General features: G+C 35.6%; 4 protein-coding genes and 1 pseudogene across 5 annotated transcripts in view; all 5 read left to right on the top strand.

The window, feature by feature from the left end:
- LOC141376456 (trace amine-associated receptor 13c-like) overlaps positions 1-23,742 on the top strand; it is a 136,093-nt gene that overhangs the window by 92,718 nt on the left and 19,633 nt on the right. The gene's annotated exons all lie outside the window — the stretch shown is intronic.
- On the top strand, positions 776-3,970 carry LOC147835158 (trace amine-associated receptor 13c-like). The gene has a single exon (XM_087271489.1). It carries the CDS (start codon positions 1,776-1,778, stop codon positions 2,820-2,822), a length of 1,047 nt encoding a protein of 348 aa, XP_087127615.1. The 5' UTR covers positions 776-1,775; the 3' UTR covers positions 2,823-3,970.
- On the top strand, positions 5,176-6,358 carry LOC147835157 (trace amine-associated receptor 13c-like). Its single transcript, XM_087271449.1, has one exon. It carries the CDS (start codon positions 5,294-5,296, stop codon positions 6,356-6,358), a length of 1,065 nt encoding a protein of 354 aa, XP_087127575.1. The 5' UTR covers positions 5,176-5,293.
- Positions 15,325-19,045, top strand: LOC147835156 (trace amine-associated receptor 13c-like). Its single transcript, XM_087271493.1, has one exon. The coding sequence runs from the start codon at positions 15,430-15,432 to the stop codon at positions 16,432-16,434; it is 1,005 nt and encodes a 334-aa protein (XP_087127619.1). The 5' UTR covers positions 15,325-15,429; the 3' UTR covers positions 16,435-19,045.
- On the top strand, positions 20,877-22,559 carry LOC141376339 (trace amine-associated receptor 13c-like; annotated as a pseudogene). The gene is made up of 2 exons (XR_015501694.1): positions 20,877-20,948; positions 21,502-22,559. The product of XR_015501694.1 is annotated as a trace amine-associated receptor 13c-like (transcript).

Below are 23,742 nucleotides of genomic sequence, written 5' to 3'. Positions count from 1 at the left end.
TCATTCAAGAGGTCACAAAAGACTCCACAACATAACTAGAACTGCAGACCTCACTTACCTCTGTTATGGTGAGTGTTGGTGAGTTAATGGAACCATGAATTTGGCTGTGTACCAAAATATCCTGAAGGTGAATGTCCAACCATGTGCTAGGGACCTCAAGCTAAAGCAAACTTAGGTTCTACAGCAGCACAATGATCTAAAGCACATCAGCAAATCTACTTCTGAACGGCAGAAAAAATGAAGACTTTGGAGTGGCCTAGTCAAACTCCTGATTTGAATTCAATTAAGATCCTGTGGCATGACCTTAAAAAGGCAGTTTGTGTTCTCAAACCCTCCAGTGTGGCTGAATTACAATAATTCTGCAAAGATGAGTCGGCCATAATTTATTTACAATGCTGTACCAGAATCATATCAAATCATTGCAAAAAGCTAGAGGTTAGTTGTTGCTGCTAAGGGTGAACCAACAAGTTATTATACGTAGGGGCAAACACTCTTTCACACAGTTCTATGTAGTTTTGTGTTTTGTGTTCCCTTAAAAATTAAACACCTTCATTTAACAACTGCATGTTGTGTCATTTTTGGCTAATATGTAAATTTGTTTGATGCTCTGAAACCTCAAAGAGTGACAAACATGCAACAAAATAAGAAATCCGTGTTTCTTAATATTTGCTGTTTGAGATATTCTGATGTGTGCAACCTTCCTTATTAATGTATACATATTAATGCTTAGGTGAAGTTTTTACATCGTGATTTTTATTTTTGTTTTTTTGAATTACTAAACCAGAACATTTGTTTTCAGGAAGAGTTGGATTATTTAAAAGTGTCAGGCTTTATGCAAGTATGTCTTAAGTCTGTGATGCAAATATTTTCCAATATTCAGCTTTTTATTATTTATAATTGTTTTTATTTTTTTACACATGTTGACAGAAGACACAGAAAGATACAGCACTATGTCTGTTTTACAATTTTTTCAATAACATATTGTTTTTTTGTAATTAGGAAAATATACAAATATAAGTATACCCTTTGCAGTTTTCAAATGTGCTTTCCTCATATATGGTAAAAAATTATAATGCTTCTTATTAAGCTTTTTTATTGTCATCACATAGTAATGTGCTAAACAGTGTATACATGATTGCTGGCCCCAGGTTTTTGAGTATGTGTAATCCTGAAAATAGAGCACATTTGTCTCCTTCATACACATTACTGGAATTGGATTAAGCCACAATGAACATTCATAACCCTCATAACAATTGATGGCAATTTGTTACTGCTATAGTGAAGGTCCAATGCTGGAAGCTTCATATTTATCAGGCCTTGCTTTTCTGCTTCTGATCACACTGCAGATTAGTTTTATTATAAAGCTGTGCACCTCTTCATATACTTGGTGGCCTCACCCACAAACACTGAAGAAAGCAGAGCACATCTCACACCAAATATTAAAGCTCTTCTCAACATGAGAATACAATGTAAGTGGGCAAACCTCAGAGTAAACAAACTTGAAAGTGAAGGCACCCTCATCTGATTACATGAGTACTTCCTTTCAGAGCATAGCACCAAGAGGCCAGGCTCTCCCAAGATTCAGTGATTAACTAAATTGCCTAATTGAAGAAACGAAACATATAGCACAAAATTATAATAGAGATAATTTGAAGATATTGTAATACTGTACAGGCCCCTAACCGTTTAAGACAACAAACTTGAATTAATTTTGCTATTATACATCATCAGAGTGGGCGGTAGATGGGCTGGTCAGTCTGATCCAGACACTATAAATGAATGGACAGAAAGGAGAGCAGAACAAACTCCTAACAGGAGGAGATTCACTCATGGCCTATGAGACAGAGGATCAGGAGACTCAATACTGCTTTCCTAACATCAACTCATCGTGTGTTAAGGAAAGACGCTCAAGTCATGGATATATAATATATTTGTTTGTGTCATTGCTGTCAGCATGGACTGTGTTTCTGAACCTGCTGGTGATCATCTCCATCTCTCACTTCAAGAAGCTTCACACTCCAACCAACATGATTATTCTCTCTCTGGCTGTAAATGATCTGCTTATTGGACTTGCCATGCCTATAGAGGCCTTCAGACTGGTTGACACCTGTTGGTACTTTGGAGAACTATTTTGTGGACTGTTTTTGATTGTTATGGCACTGCTTAGCTCAGCTTCTCTTAGTAATTTAGTTTTAATTGCTGTTGATCGTTATGTGGCTGTATGTCATTCTCTACTGTACCCACAGAAAATAACCATGACTAATGTTTTTGTAAGTATCTGCCTTTGCTGGTCATTTTCCTTAACATACTGCACTGTTTTTGTAGTCAACAACACATATTTGGACACATCAAGCAGAAAACGTGTGTGTTATGGAGAGTGCATCTTACATTTTAGTTTTACTTATGTCATTATTGATGAGATCTACTCTTTTCTGTTGCCTTGTGTTGTGATGATCACAGTATATTTGAGGATATTTTGTGTTGCTATCAAGCAAGTGAAGGTTATAAACTCTCTGATGAAGGGTGGTAAATGTGTAAAGGAAGGTTCAGTCAAGAGGAAATCTGAGCATAAAGCTGCTCTCACATTAGGGATTGTTGTGACTGTCTATCTGCTTTGCTATATTCCATATTATTTAATTTCTTTAACAGGGGTTTATTCTAAAACAATAACATATTTGTTGTGGACTTTGTATGTTAACTCTGGTCTGAATCCTCTTATTTATGCCTTATTTTACCGCTGGTTTAAAACATCAGTTAAACACATCTTAACTTTAAAAATATTGCAGCCAGCATCCTCGCTCTTGGATATTTTCACAGGCTAATTATTTATTATTATTTATTTATTTATTATCTAAAGGAAAGGAGTTTTAAGTAATTGAGGATCCTGGATGTGAAAACACTGGCCATGTATTTGTATAACTGTTATATTATTGTTTAGCAGTGCATCAGAAATTGAGGCACAACATGTAAGGCATTTTGGGTATTTTGTCTTTTAATTAAAGTTACTAAATATGTTGTTACGTAATTGAATAGGATAATGAATAAATAAACAAGCACTAACCATGACTAAACCCTGTTTCCTCATTTACACCTGGTGCTCAAGCATATGTACACTTTTGATCACTTTTCTAATGAGAGATTCTTTGTGGGTTTACATTTATGGCTAACTCTGATCTTTCAGTCTTTACTGCAACATAGGCCTCAAACAGTTTAAAATGAATATACATTGTTTATTCCATTTAAATAAATTTAACACATTTAAGTAAATTTAACATTAAGCATAATTAGATTCTTAATGAATAAAATCATTCTGCAAAGGATCAGGATTTGCAATTATGCAAAAAATACCAAGATCATCCAAAGCAGGCCCTGCATCTCTGTACATGTGCATTGCTTTAAGTGGAATAAATTATAATTTATTCAGAATAAATAATAAATTAGATCACAGTTTATTTTGATTTTACGTTTGTTGAATTTAGGTTGCATTGCATTTACATGCCAACTGATTCTCAGAAGATTTTTAGTAGACTGTTTGCTTAGAGTTAATGTAAGTTGACTTGTTCTTGTTGACAGAAATATTAAAATCATTCGTCTGTTGATGGCAGTATTAAGCAGACAGTCTATTAATACTCAAATGGACCATCAAAATAAAGTGTTACCATAAATTACAGCACATTGACTTTATAGGTTGACTTTATAAAATGTTCAAAAAACATAGACACTAATTCATGCTGATTAACAAGCTATGAGTGTCCAGTAAAAAAATAAAAGCAAATTGTGCAGCACTGATAGAATACATGCACTTTCTTTGGTGCATTTAATTATTGTTTAAATCCATTTGCTGATTTCAGTAGGTGGCAAAACAACCTAAATGAGACAAACAAGGATCAAAAACATGGAAAGGCAAGGCCTGAAATAATGCTTGCACTATATGCTCAAAGTAAAGAAAGACTCGGCGATGGATGAGAGAGAGAGAGAGAGAGAGAGAGAGAGAGATTTTGTGAGTGTGTGCATGCAAAAGTTTAGGCACCCCAGATAATGTTCATAATTGCAAGCCATAGCCTGTTGGCCTTTCAAATCCATTTGGATATATTTTATACACTAGGAAAAAACAACATTTCAGTTCTGAAACATTTATTTAATCAACAAATGCAATGCAAATCAAGTCATAACAAAAACAGACAGGTGCAAAAACTTGGGCTCCCCAACAGAATAATGACATCAATCTTTTTGTAGAGTCACCTTTTTTTGTTGAAACAACAGCCTGTAGGCAGTTCTTATAGTCAAGATAAGTCCCTGAATTCTAGCTGAAGGTATTTTGGGTCATTCTTCCTTGCAAAATTTCTCCTGTTCAGTCAGGTTTGATAAGTGCCAAGCATGAACGTCCCTTTTTAAATCAATCCATAGATTTTTGATGATGTTCAAGTTTGAGACTGAGATGGCATTCTAGAACATTTTATCATGTCTGAGCACATATAACCCATTTAGTTGATCTGGCTGCTGAGTTGGAGGCTAACCTCCAGCCCAACCACCGAAGCTGCCTAGGAAAGCAAGTTTTGTAGTTAAGAAACATTTCTCCTCAGGCAGTGATCAGAAGTTTGGTGGATTTTCTGAATGTGGGATTTCCCGGTCTTGCAATCACTCGTTTCATCGGGAAAACATACTGCAGCAAGCTCCTTCAGAACCAGGGGAGCGGGTTCACCCCTCTGCGTTCAGTAGTGCTCAGCTCACAACGCACTCCAAAGTACCTGACCTCCTTGTTGCCGCTTGGTTGGCCCGTAACAACAGTTATCGTTGACTAAGGATTTTTGTCTGTTTGTTCTTCATCGTCCACTGCATCACTTCCTCTTTTTTTCACCTTTATTATTAATTTCGTAACTATTTGGCCGTTTAAAGAAAACTCTCACACTCAGCTGCGGTGAGATTTTTGCAACTGTACGCAGCGCAGCGGTGACAAAGAGGAGACAAAACAAGGGCAATCGCCATCAGCTGGACAGGAGTGGCAATTACAGCTACAAATTACAATAGATCACCCTCAGCATAATCCGTTAAAATGATGAATCACCTTCAAATTTTTCCGTCACAGCTGAAAAAATCAGACGGAAAATATTCGATTAACGCAACCTCTCATCACATCAAAGCTAATTTTCAGTCCATTGTTTTCATTTCTGGCTTATTTTCTCTGGAATTTGTCTACCATTTTTAAATTTATTATGAAAATGAAAATGATTTATTATGCATCATCAGAGTGGGCGGTAGATGGGTTGGTCAGTCTGATCCAGACACTGTATAAATGAAAGGACAGAAAGGAGAGCAGAACAAACTCCTAACAGGAGGAGACTCACTCATGGCCTACGAGACAGAGGATCAGGAGACTCAATACTGCTTTCCTGACATCAACTCATCGTGTGTGAAGGAAAATCGCTCCAAACATGAATACAATATCATGTATGTGTTCTTTTCATTGCTGTCAGCATGGACTGTGTTTCTGAACCTGCTGGTGATCATCTCCATCTCTCACTTCAAGAAGCTTCACACTCCAACCAACATGATTATTCTCTCTCTGGCAGTAAATGATCTGCTTCTTGGACTTATAGTGATGCCTGTTGATGCCGTCAAGTTGATTGAGACATGTTGGTATTTTGGAGACATTTTGTGTGACCTGTATATGATTATCATGGGACTTCTCCTCTCAGCATCTCTTAGTAATTTAATTTTAATTGCTGTTGATCGTTATGTGGCTATTTGTCACCCTTTATTGTACCCACAGAAAATAACAATGACTAGAACTTTAATTAGCATCTTTGTCTGCTGGTTTGTCTGCTTGACTAACAATATTGCTTTTCTAGTTAGTAGCAGACATTTTGACATTTTGCAAAAAACAAACATGTGCCATGGACAATGCACTTTGATTGTAAGTTTTTCATGGACTTTTACTGACCTCTTCCTTTCCTTCCTAGTACCCTGTACTCTGATTATAACTTTGTATTTGAGAATATTTTATGTTGCTTATCAGCAAGTAAAAGTTATCAATGCTATTATAAAGGGTGGTAAATGTGCAGTGGAGGGTTCAGTGAAGCGGAAATCTGAGCGCAAAGCTGCTCTCACATTAGGAATTGTTGTGACAGTTTATCTACTTTGCTATATTCCCTACTATATATTGTCTGTTATAGGGACCACAGTAATATCTTCCACGATGAAAATTCTGATTTGGTCTTTGTACATTAACTCCTGTCTAAATCCTCTGATCTATGCTTTATTTTATCGCTGGTTTAAAATATCAGTTAAATGCGTCTTAACTCTTAAAATATTAGAGCCAGCTTCCTCACTCTTAGATATTTTTAAAGATAATTCATGAATAGGGCTTTCTTTTTCTTTCTTTCTTTCTTTTTTCTTTCTTTCTTTCTTTCTTTCTTTCTTTCTTTCTTTCTTTCTTTCTTTCTTTATATATTTATCTAAAACATATGTTTATTCATTCATTATTTGATTTACATTTTGAAAAGGGCCAAGTTGAAACTAATCAAACTTGTATTTGTAAGGAATTTAATACTTGTGGTTTCTTCTGGACTCCATTTCCAAATGTCTTTTACATTGGGTACCAATAACTCACAAACATGTACATATTGTAGGCCCACACAAATTCTTTTTATTTACTTGTGTGAATATGTGTAAACTTAAATTGTAAACTTTTAGTTTTTAAATGTATTTTTGTAATATTATTTATTAATATGAAAATATGTATATGATTTATGCACAATATAGTCTTTTAGTGGATATATTATATGAGAGACTTGCTTTGTTTATCAAAAAAAGTGGATCTAATTGGATTTGCATTGCAAACATTAAAGTTAAAAAGGTATTACTTTTTATTTCATATATTAAGGTTTTATTTATGATACTCCCAAAATTATTCTGCATAAATCCACATATTTTAAACAAAATTCTGAGCAGAAATGACAAAAAAATGACAAAAAATATCAGCAGATTCCATCTGGCCCTTACAATTAGTCTGACTATTTTGCTATAATCTGACCTTTCGCCATGACCTGTGGATGCTATTGTTCAACCTAGCCTGTTTTTACCACACATGTAAATAAATTGCTCTTGGGTAATTTTTTTTCTGGGTCACACCAGCCTGTTTCAGAAATGCTTTGGCAAACACAGCTTCCATCAACTTTACTAATCAGTGGAACTGAGCATGTGGCCTCGTTTGCCTTCACCAGGAAGCTCTATTGAGGGGTATGTCAGAAAAACCTACAGCTCTGCCTGCATTACAGGGTTGGACCATTGTTCTACAGTGTTGCCTTTTTTTCTTTGTGTTATTTATTTTTTTATTGCTCATCTGCATCCGGCTTCACACTACACAACAGCTCATTGGTGGAGAGGAGTCAGATCAATAAAGCCAGTTAGTAGAAATCGAGATGGTTAGGAGGTTATGAGGGACAGAGGCCAGTGAGCAAAATTGTCTATGATGCTACAGACACACCCCTGGTTTACTGCTCCACCATGTCCTAGGTCCTCCATTACTTCACAGTCTACCATTGCTTTAATGTCCCATGGCCCTGGTCATCCATTATTTCACAGTTTATCATGAATTTATGTCCCAGATTATTATGACCATTGTTATGACCACCATTACAGTTTGCTGCTGCTTCACAAGCCTGGCCCTTGTACCTTCCCAGATCTAATCTGCAAGCCTTCTGTTTTAATGTTCATGAGCACCTGGAAGCCGCTTCTTCAAGAGTTGATTCTGTAAACTACAAGTGTCAAATCCAGTTCCTTGAGGGCCGCAGCTCTACACAGTGTAGCTTTAGCCCTCATTAAACACCTCTGGTTCTTCAGGTTTGTTTGAAGTCTAGAGGTAAGTCTGTTAAAGCAGGTTTGGAAGTAAACTATGCAGAGTTGCGGCCCTTTAGGAACTGCATTTGACACCTTTGCTGTGGGGAATTGGGTCCGCCATGACTCTGGACTCAATCATGCTCACCCACAGTACTGTCATTGTAAGCTAAGTTAACCAAGTACCTTGTCTGTATTAACTATGGACTATTTTGCCTGGTTTTTGATTTGCTGCCTGACCAGTGCCTATTACTGGATTGCTTTTTTGTCTCTACCTGGAAATCAATATTTGCAATTGTTTAACTACTCCTGGTACACTGACTTTGGTTCAGGGAGGAACAAACATAGATGTATACAGTATTTATACTCCTAATCTGTTATTATGATTGAATGTTTATTTTTTATTGAATTTAAGTCCATTGAAACTACGTTTATTGTGCAAACCCAATAACGAAAGGGAAGGGCCTATATAAGCAATGTTATATAACTCATTGACTCATTTTAAAATAATAAGGTTTTAGCTTGCAGCAGATAACCAGTGAAATACTTTTGATCAACTATTTTGTCATTGTAAAATAGCAACTTTTAATACCTCCTCTATTGCAAAACACATGAACAACACACTAATTTTAGTTTTACTTAAAAATACCCAACACCATGCACTACTTATCTCCTATTATCCTTGGTTAAAACATTCAAAATGATTTGTAAAGCTTTTACCAAATGTGTAGAATCAGCAATTTCATTCATCATTTCAGGGTGGAATTGATTGTTAATTAAACGCTGAATGAGATGATTGCACTTCAGCACTTGATTTATCAGGGGTCACCACAGTAGAATGAACCCATACACTCAGTCATTCACATACACTTATTCACTACAACTAAATTGGTGTATCAAAATCACCTATACAGCATGTATTTGGACTGTGGGGGAAATCGGAAAACCTGGAGAAAACCAACATGAACACGGGGGAAACATGCTAACTCAACAAAAAAGTGCCCCCTGGCCCAGCCGAGGTTCAAATTAGTGACCTTTTTGCTGTGAGGCAACAATGCTAACCACTAAGCAATGTTGCCACCTCCACAGAAATAACCACTATTAAAGCTTCCATGACTATCTGTATCTGCTAGTTTTGCTTATCAGATTATGTCACTGTCCCTTCAAACAGCAATTGACATTTTGACACTACATATAGAACAGATGTGTGTTATGGACAGTGTTCTCTAATGATACGTTTTGCATGGATAGTCACCAATGTGTACCATACTTTGCTGTTTCCTTGTGCTGTGATGATAACTTTATATTTGAGGTTTTTCTGTCATTTTTCTGTGTTGTACACCAGCAAGTGTAAGTTAAACTTTGATGAAGAATGGTAAATGTGTAATGGAAGGTTTAGTGAGGGGTGTAATGAATTCTTAACTCCTATTAATGATGTGAGAGATTAGCATTGTGCAGAGATTGAGTATCATTAAATAAAATGTGAATTTTAGTAAAAAAAAAAACATTCATATTGTATTCTGTTGTAAATTATATATTAGTTATTTTTTATATAGTTATTAGGTTATTTGTCAAACCTTTTCATCGAGTAGATGTAATTCTAATTCTAAAATGCATCAAAACAAAACATTATGCAACTGACCTCTGAGTAATGATCATCAGGGTATTCTCTCTATCCTTACCTCTCACTGAGAGTGTGTGTTTACTGTACCTGTGTTTCTGTTCACACCTTTAATGAATGGTCATGACTGTATTTAGCACAGGTGTTAACAACACTTCTACTCAATAACAAACCAAAAAGATAATGATTAGTCCTCAGAGTTTACTGGATTGAAACCAATTCTCAGCTGATTCATTACTGTATTTTAATGAGATTCTTGTCATTCTCATCATGTAAAAATTGACCTTTGGACATCTTTATGAGAGGTCCGTACAATTATTGTCAAACTACTAGGCCCATAGAGGAAAGCATTAGTGTAGTAGGTAGGTAAGTTTTTTTTTTTTTTTTTTTGGTTAAATGATAAAGCTGACTTAAATGACCAACATGTTCTGTCAAGCTGTTACGATTGCACTGCAGTGGTGTTTGTTTCCGTTGCAGGCATTGCAATCCATCAAGCAGAGAAGACTATAATTGCTAACACAGCAGATTCAAAGGAAATACATTGGCATCATCTGTTTAAGGAGAAAAAAAAAATCACTTCATCCAATGTTTTAGATAATAATATAGATTTACTGGGGTTTCATAACTATTGGCTTCTCATTGGACTTGTGTGTGTAAACATGATGTAAAAGAGGAAAGCATGGAAGATTGAGGGAGACTCAACGTTTCTAAATTCAAGACACATTTCTGTTCTATTTGCTTTTTTGATGTTTTACTGTGTATAAAACATTGCTATTTTCAAGACGGGGGTCCTCTTCTTCAGAAAAAATAAAATTCATCCTTTGTGCTAGTATACACATAACTTACAAACATTACAATCTGACTGCATTAATTAAAGCATCATAAGTAGAATTGCATCTTTTCATAATCTCTCTGTCTCTTTCTTAACCTAAAGTTAATATAGGCACTGGCTTATATCTCCTAATAAGATGTATTTTGGGCAGAAGACATAAAAATACATTACCATTCACATCTGGTGTGTATATTAGTCTCTATTGTCCACTTTGGACCACTTTTCTAATGTGGAAGGGTCTATGAGCAGGTGTACCAGTTTGTACAGGAATAGGGTTAAGGTTAGGACAGCATTTTCTTTTCTAATGCTAGTTTCTCAATAGTTGTTGTAAGGCCCTGGTATACTTCAAGCAAAACCAAATATAATTAAATAAATAAATAAATAACTGAAATGACAATTTCAAACAAAATCTGACTAAAACAAATTTCTTTTGAATTCACACTTTGAGGGGATTGCATTTTGACTCAAAACACCTTTAGGCTACCATTGGTATTCACAATCAGTGGATGTGCTCTGGAACTCTGCCTTCTTTGGCATGCATTTACTTCCACCCTGATTTGTTTCTCATTCCACAAAAAGTCAAGCAAAAGAGCTGGGTTTTACAGAGCAGATGTTTACAGAACTTTTTTTCTTTTACTGTCGCCATTGTTGTTGTGTTAGAAGTAGACCGTTGGACACAAACATGAACAGTTTTGCCTTCGCGGGTGTGTATATTTTTGAAAACAGTATACCGTCACTTAACTACTGTACAATTTTTTTGTTATCAAATCTAAAATGAAGTTCACTTTTCCATTTCACTTCAAGTATTCACCTTATTCTTCGCATATGAGCGGGCGCAGAATTTAGAATCTTTTTGGCTCGAGACATCTGGTCTCATGTACTTTCATTCATTTTGCTTGATGTTGCAAACTATTTTTTTCTTATTATATTATTCTATTTTGTCTGAATAGTCAGGCAAACACTTGTTTGTAGAGCAAATAGTTTGACCGTTTTCTGCTGTTTATTTTTCATAGCCATTTCACCAACTGAATCCGAAGTTCTAAAACAATCAAAAAATGAGTCCACTTCCACATTGAAGAATAAGGTCAATACAGGGGCCTGTAACCAGAGGAAAAACTTGCAAAAGAAAAGTCAAAGAGATCAAGTAAAGCAAAAGTTGTTCTGATTTTTAGAAAACGGGACTAAGGCCTTTTATAGCCGTCTCTGAAGTCACTTGTAGTTTTGTTTTTCTTTCGGACTCTGGACTCTGACACACACACACACACACACACACACACACACGCACACACACGCACACACACACACTCATCTGCACTGGTCACTTTATGCAGACACACCATACTACCTCCCAATATGACACTGTCACTTTATCACAATTATCATGTTTACAAGTCTTTTTGCACTATACTGTTCTTTATCTGCAAAACTCTGGTTTACTTTGCACTCATTTGCTATATGCCCTTAATGTCACTGTATTGTTTACAATTTTATTACCTATGTATATTTTTTTAGACCACATTTTGTGTACAATGTATATACTGTAAATTTTCTTTTTCTTAAACTCTACTATTTTTTATATAGTTTTTTTATATTAATGTTAAGCACCTTGGATCTGAGAGTAACCATTTTTCGATTCTCTATATGTCTTGTACATGTGGCTGAATTGACAATAAAGCTGACTTTGACTTTGTTTGCAGCAGCAATTTATCAATTGTCAATAGCGTTAAAAAAGCAGTTATCTCATTAACTTTATTTTTGCCTCTGTGTCCTTAAATCTGTTCCTGTCATTGAAAAAAAAAAAACATTATTTGAAAGTAGTTCACTTGCAGTTTCAACCTTTTATCAAGTATCAAATCTTCATGCATACAAATCAGGAGAGGCACCATTTTCAATCTTCAGTTTTAAAACTTCGTAATGAGCTCTGCCCTTCCAGTGTTGGCCTAGTTAGGACTTCCTGGGGGCAAGTTGAATGTTGCCCATGCCAGGCCAAAACAAATTAGCCAGCATATTGCCATTGAGCAAACTCTCAACAGTCCTGCGCTCACAACCGAACTGGCTAGCCAATGCTAGGCTTTATGGGATTAATATGAGCTGTCTACTAGTGTGGGCTACTCATGGAACTTGCAGTGAGTTGTTTATGGCATGTCTACCAGTGTGTTGAAATGTTTAAGATTTACTAGCATGGACTGTGTTTCTGAACCTGCTGGTGATCATCTCCATCTCCCACTTCAAAAAGCTTCACACTTTAACCAACATGATTATTCTCTCTTTGGCTGTAAATGATCTGCTTCTTTGGACCCATTGTGATGCCTGTGGAGGCCATCAAACTAATAGAGACATGCTGGTATTTTAAAGACTCTTGCTGTGACCTGTTTATGATAATCATGGGACTTCTCATGTCAGCATCTCTTTGTAATTGAATTTTAATAGCTGTTAATCATTATGTAGCTGTGACACCCTTTACTGTACCCTAAGAAAATAACCATCACTAAGAGTTTAACAAGCATCTGTCCGGGTTGGTTTTTCTGTACAAGTTACAATATTGAGTTTTTAATTAGTGGAAGAAATTTTAAAACCATCACAGCAACAGATGTGTGTTATGAAAATTGCTTTTAGGAACAGGTTATTCATGGATATTCAGTGACTTGTTCTTTTCATTTCGGTTGCCTTGTACCCTAATTCTAATATTGTATTTGAGAATATTTTATATTGTGCATGAACAAGTGAAGGAACTCTCTGATGAAGGGTGGTAAATGTGTAACAGAGGGTTCAGTGAAGAGGAAATCTGAGAGTAAAGCTGCTTTGGCATTAGGAATAATTGTGACAGTTTATTTGCTTTGCTATATTCCATTTCATATATTTTACATGTTATCTATAACTGGGACTACATTAATTTCTTCTACCACAATGACATTTCAATTATAGACTTTATTTGTGAACTCAAGTCTGAATCCACTTGTCAATGCCTTTTTTTACAGTTGGTTTAAAATATCAGTCAAACACATCTTAACTTGTAGCATATTTGCTGTTAAAGCATAAAAATCTAATGGTAGCTTAAATACACATAACAACATGTGTTGACCTTACTTAAAGGCCACGATTAGGCCTGAGTTCAGTTTGTAATTTATATATATAATACTGTATATCAGGGATGTCCAAACTCGGTCCTGGAGGGCCGGTGTCCTGCACAGTATAGCTCCAACTTGCTTCAACACACCTGCCAGGAAGTTTCTAGTATGTCTAGTAAGAGCTTGATTAGCTGATTCAGGTGTGTTTAATTGGGGTTGGAACTAAAATATGTTGAAACACCGGCCCTCCAGGACTGAGTTTGGAAACCCCTGCTAAGATCAGTCAATGCACATTTCTTTCAGTTTACCTTCTCATAGTTATATTTGAGCCTGGGACTCGGCTGAAGCCTTGGTTTTGAAACAGATTTTACAATGTTTCCATTAGTTATTGGTAGTTAATGTATTTGCTAACACGCACTAATAATCAATACTTATACAGCAGTTATTAATCAAAATTCAACCTATTCTAAGGCATTATTAAAATCAGTCAGTAAATGCATTAACTAACAGTAATGGAGACGTATTGTAAAGTGTTATATATATATATATATATATATATATATATATATATATATATATATATATATATATATATATATATATATATATATATTATTGTTGTTGTTGTTTTCAATAAAGGGTTACACAAAGTCACATGACAATCAACAATCATAATTAAATCTATAGTGCTCAGAGATACAAAGAGGAGCAGTCTAACAACAAATACAAAACAACTTACAGACAGTATTTCCAAAGTACCACCATGTCTCAGTTTGTATGAGACAAAATAAAGCCAACATGAGACAGAGAGAGAATAATCATGTTGGTTGGAGTGTAAAACTTTATGAAGTGAGAGATGGAGTTGATCACCAGCAGGTTCAGAAAAACGGTCCGTGCAGACAGCAATAGGAAAAACATGTATATGAACGCGCTAGTAATTAGTAAGATAATCTATTAAGGGCCTAGTAAGTGATATTCGAAGAACCAAAATGTAAAGTGGATTAGATGAATAACTACAACACACTTGTATGCAATTAGCAGTAAGGGGTTTATAATCTCCTGTAGGGAAGGGGACTTAAAAATATATTACAAAAGTTTCTGGTATTTATTGCGATAATAATATCAATGATGAGAATTTATATGTATACACTACGAGATAAAAATCCTTCATCTTTAGATAAAATTTTCATATTTTATTTTATTATTTAGATACAGTGTTCAACATAAACGAGTACACACCCATTTAAAAGTACACATTTTTATGCATGTCTAATCATAATTATGGTGCATTTAAACAAATCAGTTTTATTAAACAGTTATATCAGTTAAAGGTACAGTAGGAGATCCGGGTACATGCTAACTTTAGCAAAATGGCATTGAAAAATCACATCCTTCCCCGACGTCCAAAGCCATGCTTCCAGAAGTCATGAACGCACACTGAATAGATGACCATAGACAACTTTATAAACTTAGCCCATGTCAGACATACATGAAAATCATACTTCAAATGCAGATGTGAACCGAGATCGTGATCTTTGTTGTTCTTTGAGCTTGGGCTTGTCACAGTTAACAAATTTGTTGGTTCAGTTCGTATCATGGTGCTGTGGTCTTGGTTTTTGGTTTGATTCAGTTTACATTGTAAGGTGCTTCTTTTGTTACACTTCAATATCATTTAGAAATACGTACATTAGCATAAATTACATAGCCTTATAACCTCTACAGTATTTTAAAGTTATTCTCAAGGTCATACATAGAGTTTTTATTTAGTTTTAATTAAATATATATTTCAGGATCAGGAGACCTAATACTGCTTTCCTGCCATTGACTCATCGTATCAAGGAAAAATTCTTCAGACCTGAATACTATACCATGGATGGGATTTTTTTTTTTCATTGCTGTGGGCATGGACTGTGTTTTTGAACCTGCATCCACCATAAAGAGATTATTATTAGTTTATTTTTTTTCACATCAGAGTGGGTGGCAAATGGGTTGGTCAGTTTGATCCAGACACTGTATAAATGAAAGGACAGAAAGGAGAGTAGAACAAACTCTTAACAGGAGGAGACTCACTCATGGCCTATGAGACAGAGGATCAGGAAAATCAATACTGCTTTCCTGACATCAACTCATCATGTTTAAAGGAGAAACGCTCCAGTCATGGATATAACATCATATATTTGTGTGTGTCATTACAGTCAGCATGGACTGTGTTTCTGAACCTGCTGGTGATCATCTCCATCTCTCACTTCAAGAAGCTTCACACTCCAACCAACATGATTATTCTCTCTCTGGCTGTGGCTGATCTGCTTCTTGGAGTTGTCATGCCTGTAGAGGCCATCAGACTGATCGAGATGTGTTGGTACTTTGGGGACATTTTCTGTGGACTTTATTTATTATTTATTTCTTTTCTTATCTCAGCATCTCTTAGTAATTTAATTTTAATTGCTGTTGATCGTTACATGGCTGTGTGTCACCCTCTACAGTACCCACAGAAAATAACCATCTCTAAAACACTGATGAGTATCTGTCTGAGCTGGGTTTATTCCACAGTCTATAATTCTACACTTGTAATTAGTAATGGACATTTTGACACTTCACCCAGAACAGATGTGTGTTATGGACAGTGTTCATTTGATATGAGTTTTAGTTGGATAGCTGTTGATATGTTCATGTCTTTAATATTCCCTTGTATGCTCATCATCACTTTATATTTGAGGATTTTCTATGTTGTTCATAAGCAAGTGATGGTTATAAACTCTCTGATGAAGGGTGGTAAATGTGTAGTGAGGGGTTCAGTGAAAAGGAAATCTGAGAGTAAAGCTGCTCTGATTTTAGGAATCATTGTCTCAGTTTATCTGCTTTGCTATATTCCGTACTGTATCTGTTCTTTGACTGTAAAGTCATCCACAGCTATACATAGTTTAATATGGGCTGTGTATTCTAACTCAGGTCTGAATCCTCTGATTTATGCTTTATTTTACCCCTGGTTTAAAAAGACAGCTAAACTCATATTAACACTTAAAATATTTCAGCCAGCATCCTCTCTGGTCAATATTTTTACACAACATCAATTATAATAACCCACAAAGCTGTCACTATTAAAGGTAAATATGATAATCTTTCATTTATATTGCTAATTTTCTCTACTGATGTTGTTATATGGTTTGAAGCTCATTTTAAAGTGTATATTTTATGTTTAAGGAACTTCTGTACTGCTATAAATATAAATAGGATATGTGAATAATTCAATTAGATTTGAAGCTATGAATGTCTTGCTCTTTTCTTTAATATTTCTATATGCCATTGCAGTTATATTTATAATATCTATTTCTACCATAAAACCTGTGTTTAAAACTGTTTGGATTGTTGGTGTACAAATATTGCTAACAAAACCACATGCTCATTGATAACCAAATTAACACTTGCTGTCTTCAAATCACATATGTGTTGAAATGAAGTCTTTTTCCTCATTGCCACTTCACCCTGTTTATCAAAGCTTTTTGCCTCATCAAAAAAATGTTTAGTTTTTGATCATGTAAGTAGTTTTGTTATGTGATGAGGTCAGTGGTCTAACCCAACAAAAGAGCTCCAGGTGAAAAAAAAGGAGAGCTGACAACAGCAATAGACAAGAAGACCAGCCCTCAGAGACCTTATGATGCTGTTCTGCTTAAATGTATGCATCAGTTGCCTATCAAAAGCTGCCTCTTGCTTTTAAAATGTTTTTTTTTCTTGTCATTTTTATTATTATTTCTGTTTTTGATTAAGCTTAGTTTGTGTTTGTCACTTAATAAATTGCCAAAAAAAAAAAAAAAGAAATCATGTCTGAAGATCAGTAATGCTGACAAGAGGATGCATTCTCTGACTTATCAATAATTAAAATGCATTACCTCTATATCAACTGTAAAATAAAGCATAGGTCTATAGTTAATGTAGACATGATTTAACTTTAAATGTCATCCAGATATCAGGAAATTTGATACACTGTCACCACAATTCACTTTCACAAAGCAATGCCCCAGTCATTTAGGTTTGTGCTTCACAAACCCACCATTAAAAAAATATAAACTAAACTACATCTAAACCTGATTCAGAACACAGCTTTGTGTTTTTCAATCCACCAAAAGACTTTTCATGGGTAATGTTTAATCAGTGTCATGCAACATGCATTATTCCACCTCCTAAAACAATCATTATGAGGTAACACTTTACAATAAGGTTCATTAGTTAATGCATTTACTAACATGAACTAATCATAACCAACACGTGTACAACATTTATTAATCATAGTTGAACATTTACTAATGCATTATTAACATCCAAGTCCATGCTTGTTAAAATTAGTTAATGCACCATGAGTTAACATGAACTAACAATGAAGTACTGTAGTTTCATTAACTAACGTTAACTAACATGAACAAATACCGTAGTAAATGTATTGTTCATTGTTTGTTCATGTTAGTAAATGCATTAATTAACATTAACTAAAGAAGGTTATTGTAAAGTGTGACCCATAATGAACAGCCATATTACTCAGAAATGAATTTACAGGGCGTTGCATCACATACAGGTGGTGTTTGACCTATTCCATGGCCTTTGGGGAAGTCCACTTATTAATTTTTTTTTATATATAACAGGGTGAGGGCATCCTGTAACACACTTACATGATATAAACAAGATATTTAAATCTAAAACACATCCATATTGTTGTAACTGCATTGTTACAATGTAGTCTAAATGATCACAACACTTCAGAGATAGTTTTGGTTTACTTTCTTGCTAAAAAGCACTTGTTTTTTTCCGAACACTTTGACCCTTGAAAATAAGTTTTTATGGATGTATTTTTACATGCCCAAACAACATAACACTGCTGTCTAATTTTACCTGCAGTGCTTCTGTGAGAGAAATATATTCATTTATATAATATCAACACATATGGTTACTTAACATTAATACAACCCCAAATCAGGCCGTACTCACACTAGGTACAGTTGCCGCAAACCGGGCCAAAGCATGCTTGTCCCCCCTCCCGTCTCCCCCGACGGCCCGCGCTCACACCACAAACGGGCTTAGGCACGCTTACGTCATCGCTGCTGGGCTGTTCAGTAAGAAGCGCTCTCTCACTCAGCAGCACAGTGGAGATTTCTCTAGTTATATCCTTTCAGTCCTTTGTTATGCATTGACATGCCGTCAAATATTTCACCAAACAGTCCTTAGGGATGCGGGGACACGAAGTCAGATATTTCGCCGAACAGATCCGCCACTTTTGGAGCTCATAAACAATCATAAAGCCCTCGTGCTGCAGGAATGAGGAGGTCTGCTGAAGGCGCGCAGCTGTCGTGAAGTGAGGAGTTTGCGACTTTAATAAACGACGGCAGTTTGCGTTCACTGAACAGTAAGAATGATTAATAAATCCACATAAAAAGGTCCCTAAAAAGTCACGTCTTGCTGTCAGTTTCGGGCTTTGGTGCGTTTTGCACTCACACACAAGCGTACCGCGCCAAAGCCCAAGTGAACCGCGCTCAGGCACACATCTTCCAACTGGGCCAGGGCCGGCCAAGTGAACTGTGCGTGAGCCCGATTCAGCGCACTCACACTTCTCAAACGATCAAGGAAACAGGCCTGGGCACGGTACGGATGGCATAGTGTGAGTAGGCCCTCAGAGAAGGTAGAGATAGTCATAAGGAAAAAGAGAAAGTGCTAAATTTTGACATTAGACAATATGAACAAAAACTGTTTCATGTTTTGTCAGTCCAACTTCATTTCGATTTGTAATATACATCTTTTGGTGTCTTTCAGACCTGCATAACATTACGAAATAAAAGTTGTGACAGGATCGATTTAGGGCTAGTAATCAGGTAAATTGGTTAAATAATGACGTGATTTGAAACCGGTGATGTCAACATGTGATTGTAATTATAATTTGGTACAAAAGCAGCATCCAAAAAAAAGGTTTAATACATTAGGAGCAAAGATGGGCTGAAGATTGTCAGCTTGCCAACAAATGTGTGACAAAACTATGGAAATGTATATAAAAAAAAATTCTTAAATAAAAATAGGAAGACATTTGGATATTTCACCTACAACAGTGAATAAAATAATTATATTATTCAAGGAATCTGGAGGAATTGCAGTGCGTTACTAGCAACAAGTCCAAAAACAGGGTCTGTCATGGTATGGGGTTGTGTCAGTGCCCTTGGCAAAGGTAACTTGCACTTCTGCGATGGCACCATAAATGCTAAAAGTACATCGAGATTTTGGAGAACAATAGGCTGCCTTTTCCATATTTCTGCACACATTACAATGTGCTGGCTGTGGTGCAAGAGGATACAGGTACTTGTTTGGCCTGCCTGCAGTCCTGACCTGTCTCAAATAGAGAATGTGTGGCGGAACAGGTGCCAGTGAAGACTGTTTGCATGAATATTTGGACAAAATTACACATGAAACACTTCATCACTTGGTGTCTTCAAAATCCCTAAACACAAGTGTTGTGAAAAGGAATGACAACATCACAAAGTGGTAAATGCTTTACTTTAAAAAAAAAAAGTGTTGCAAAATTTCCAACATTGGAATACTTGTTTATTAAAAAAAAATCATTAGGAGCACATTAAACGATGTTTGTTTCATTGTCTGCAATGAAATTCAAGTCAAAGTCAATTTAGAAATCACCATTTTTTCATTTTCATTTCATTTCAGCATTTTCCCTACTTTCTATTTTTTTTATTATTATTATTTGGGGTAGTCTATATATCAATATCACTTGAGTAGCATTGTAATATGGCTGTATATCAACAGTGGTGAGAGGCTGAGTGTTTTAATGTTCCAACAGTAATGATATACATCCATATTGTACTGTAAAGAGTGTTATATTACGTTTATACAACAATTTAATGGCATAATCGTGCATATAAGAAAACCAAACACGTCTAAAAATCCTTTTGTAAGAGGAACTACTCATGAAGCTTTTCTGTGTGTGCACTTGAGCCCTTGAAGATGTGTGAGTGTTTGTGATCCTCAGTAGGTGCGGGAAATTTTATGTCAAACAGAAAAGTGTATAGCCTATAATGTTGTAAAAGGCTGTAACAAAAGTCCTATATAAAAATATCTGTGTGTACACTGCAGAGGACAACATCCAATCACATTACTTTTCCCGTGTTGTTTAAAAATAGATTGGTTAGTAAAACATGCAAAATGAGAATCTGAAAGGAATATTCTAAAAGAAACTAAATATAAACACCTTAATCATATCATTGCCTTACTCAGATTGAGACAAATAATTTATTTACATCTGCTGTAGCGTATTTGCATGGAGTGATCTAATTAGCAAGCCCCTGTTTAATAGTTCAAAGTTTGAAGCGTTGATACTGACATGATAAAAACAAAAAAATATATATTAATTTCAATAATCTGCGGGCAGTTTCATTCGCTTAACCAACCTTTGTGAGTAAGGCTGCCATTTTGTTCAGTTTAACAATCATGTGATTTGTGCAGTGCAACTAGTCAATGTCAATTAAAAAGCGTCATGGCAGAGCAATGTCAACCAGTTGAACCCCTGTGCAACCTCTATTGCGCAGAGCCATGTTACCCTGAGAAAGTGTGTATGATAACTGCAGCTTTTGATTAATTGCAATCTAATTAATCTCCCAGCTTGGGAATTAACCACAACATACAATACACCACTTACAATTCCTTCTGGTATCAAACATCAGACCTCTGATCTTTGGGTCACAACTGCCACTAAAAAGAAGTTGAACAACAACAATTTAGCACCAGAGCCACACAAATAAAACATTTGTAGCAGCTAATTGAAGCAGTGACCACCATACCAGAGGTCAGTTTTATTCCAAATGTGCCCTAATTTCATATGGAAATACAAAACCATAACAAGTCAGTGAAGAAAACATGTCAAAAACTTAACTCATTTTTGAGTTGAATCTTACTTTTGAGCAGTAAAAAACCCTAACCTGAACTAAAGAAATTGACTGGATTTTAGGTTAGCGTTCAGCAAACCAACAGGAGAAACTTAAAAAAAATAAAAAACATTTTGATAGATTACATCAGAGTGGGCGGTAGATGGGTTGGTCAGTCTATTCCAGACTCTGTATAAATAAAAGGACAGAAAGGAGAGCAGAACAAACTCCTAACAGGAGGAGACTCACTCATGGCCTACGAGACAGAGGATCAGGAGACTCAATACTGCTTTCCTGACATCAACTCATCATGTGTCAAGGAACAACGCTTAAGAAATAGATTTAAAATAACATATTTGCTGGTGTCATTGCTGTCAGCATGGACTGTGTTTCTGAACCTGCTGGTGATCATCTCCATCTCTCACTTCAAGAAGCTTCACACTCCAACCAACATGATTATTCTCTCTCTGGCTGTAACTGATCTGCTCATTGGATTCATCATGCCTATAGAGGCCATCAGACTAAATGACAAGTGTTGGTACTTTGGACAAATATTCTGTGGACTCTATTTATTATTTGTGTCATTACTCCTCTCAACATCTCTTGGTAATTTGGTTTTAATTGCTGTTGATCGTTATGTGGCTGTGTGTCACCCTTTACTGTACCCACAGAAAATAACCACGGCTAAAATGTTAATGAGTATCTGTCTGAACTGGATTTGCATATCAGCTTATAACACTACCCTTGTAGTTAATAATGGACATTTTGACACTTCACACAGAATAGATGAGTGTCACGGGGAATGTTTATTCATGATAAGTTTTAGTTGGATAGTCATTGATCTGTGCATTTCTTTAATTTTTCCTTGCACTCTGATCATGGTGTTATATTTGAGGATTTTCTATGTCGTTCATCAGCAAGTGAAGGTTATAAACTCTCTGATGAAGGGTGATAAGTGTGTAACAGAGGGTTCAGTGAAAAAGAAATCTGAAATTAAAGCTGCTCTGACATTAGGAGTTATGGTGTCAGTTTATCTGCTTTGCTATATCCCGTACTATATCTGCTCTCTAACTGTAACCTCTTCCACAACTCTAAATGTTTTGATTTGGACCTTGCATGCTAACTCAGGTCTGAATCCTCTAGTTTATGCTTTATTTTATCGCTGGTTTAAAAAGACAGCTAAACTCATTTTAAATTTGAAAATATTTCTGCCAGCATCCTCTCTGATCAATATTTTTTCACAACATGAATGATCAATACTTGCAAAGCTGTCACAAATAAAGGCAGATAAAACAGTTTTTAGTTTTTATTTGTAGTTTTCACTGCTCATGTTATATCGCACATACTGTAGTATAAAGTAACATGCATAAAAAGATGCTTAAGTAACTTATAATGTACTGCTGCAAATGCAAAAAGAAAGATATGTGACTGACAGCAATATGCACTGCACAGTAATATCTGTGTGAATAGAGTATGGGTGGTTTTCTGTGCAGTTCACCTTGTTGTACTTAATATTTCACAAGCAACAAACATTGCTACCTTTTTTTTAAACATGAAATTGACACTTGCTCTTTCTGCATCTCAAGAACAAATGACGGAGTGTTAAAATAAAGCTCTACCACCACACATAAGTGTAATTCTCCTCATAGCCACCCTAGACCTGCTCATCTGTGCTGTACAATATATCTCATCAAAAATATGTATCATTGAAGTTTTTGTGATGAGTTGTGTGTCTGAAAGTGATGTGATCAGAATAAGTTCAGTGGTGTGAGTGACACACCTATCTCCAGCCCAACAGAAGAGCTCCAGAGGGAAAAAAGGAGAGCTGACAACAGTGAAGCATTAGAGGAGCAGGCCGCAGACACCTAATGATCCTGTTCTGCTTATATTTATGCATCAGCTGTCTATGAAGGGCTGCTTCTTGCTTTCATTGTGTTATTTGTATTTTACCTTTGTTTATTTTTAAAATTACACTGTGTTACTGTTTATCATTCAGTGGTTCCAGTCTCCTTAACCGAAATATGAACTTTGTTACAGTAATGCTGATTAAACAGTTTTACGTTTCAAAACAGAGGAAAGAAGTTTGCAAACAACATAACAGTTTGTTTGTGGTTGCTCCGATATGTTATTAGCCAAGATTTAATTAACTGATAAAATGCACACAGACAGAGCATAAGCGACAAAAGCACACAAACAGTTGGAATTAGATTTTACTTGAAATTTACTGTTTTTGTTTAGTACCTATAGATGTCAGGTTCCATAATCGATCATCATTTAAATTAACAGTGAATCGATTGATTAATTGTGAACCATAATAATGTGAGATGTTTACCTAAGTTACTAATTGCTACTTGACTTGGCATGATTTGTAAATGATACTCAAAATGCAAGCATAAACCAAGGAAAATGTTTTAAAGAAAAGGCATGTGAGATTACAAAGAAAAGCAATAATTGATTATTTCATACCATCATTCTTTC

This window comes from Danio rerio, chromosome 10, assembly GCF_052040795.2.
Source record: "Danio rerio strain M-AB ecotype USA chromosome 10, GRCz13ab, whole genome shotgun sequence".
Taxonomy (NCBI): domain Eukaryota; kingdom Metazoa; phylum Chordata; class Actinopteri; order Cypriniformes; family Danionidae; genus Danio; species Danio rerio.
Note: the sequence above shows the minus strand (reverse complement) of the source record. Positions and strands in the feature narration are given on the sequence as shown.

Coding starts and splice junctions, on each gene's coding strand:
- LOC147835158 (XM_087271489.1), top strand. CDS start 1,776: ATGAATGGACAGAAAGGAGAGCAGAACAAACTCCTAACAGGAGGAGAT.
- LOC147835157 (XM_087271449.1), top strand. CDS start 5,294: ATGAAAGGACAGAAAGGAGAGCAGAACAAACTCCTAACAGGAGGAGAC.
- LOC147835156 (XM_087271493.1), top strand. CDS start 15,430: ATGGCCTATGAGACAGAGGATCAGGAAAATCAATACTGCTTTCCTGAC.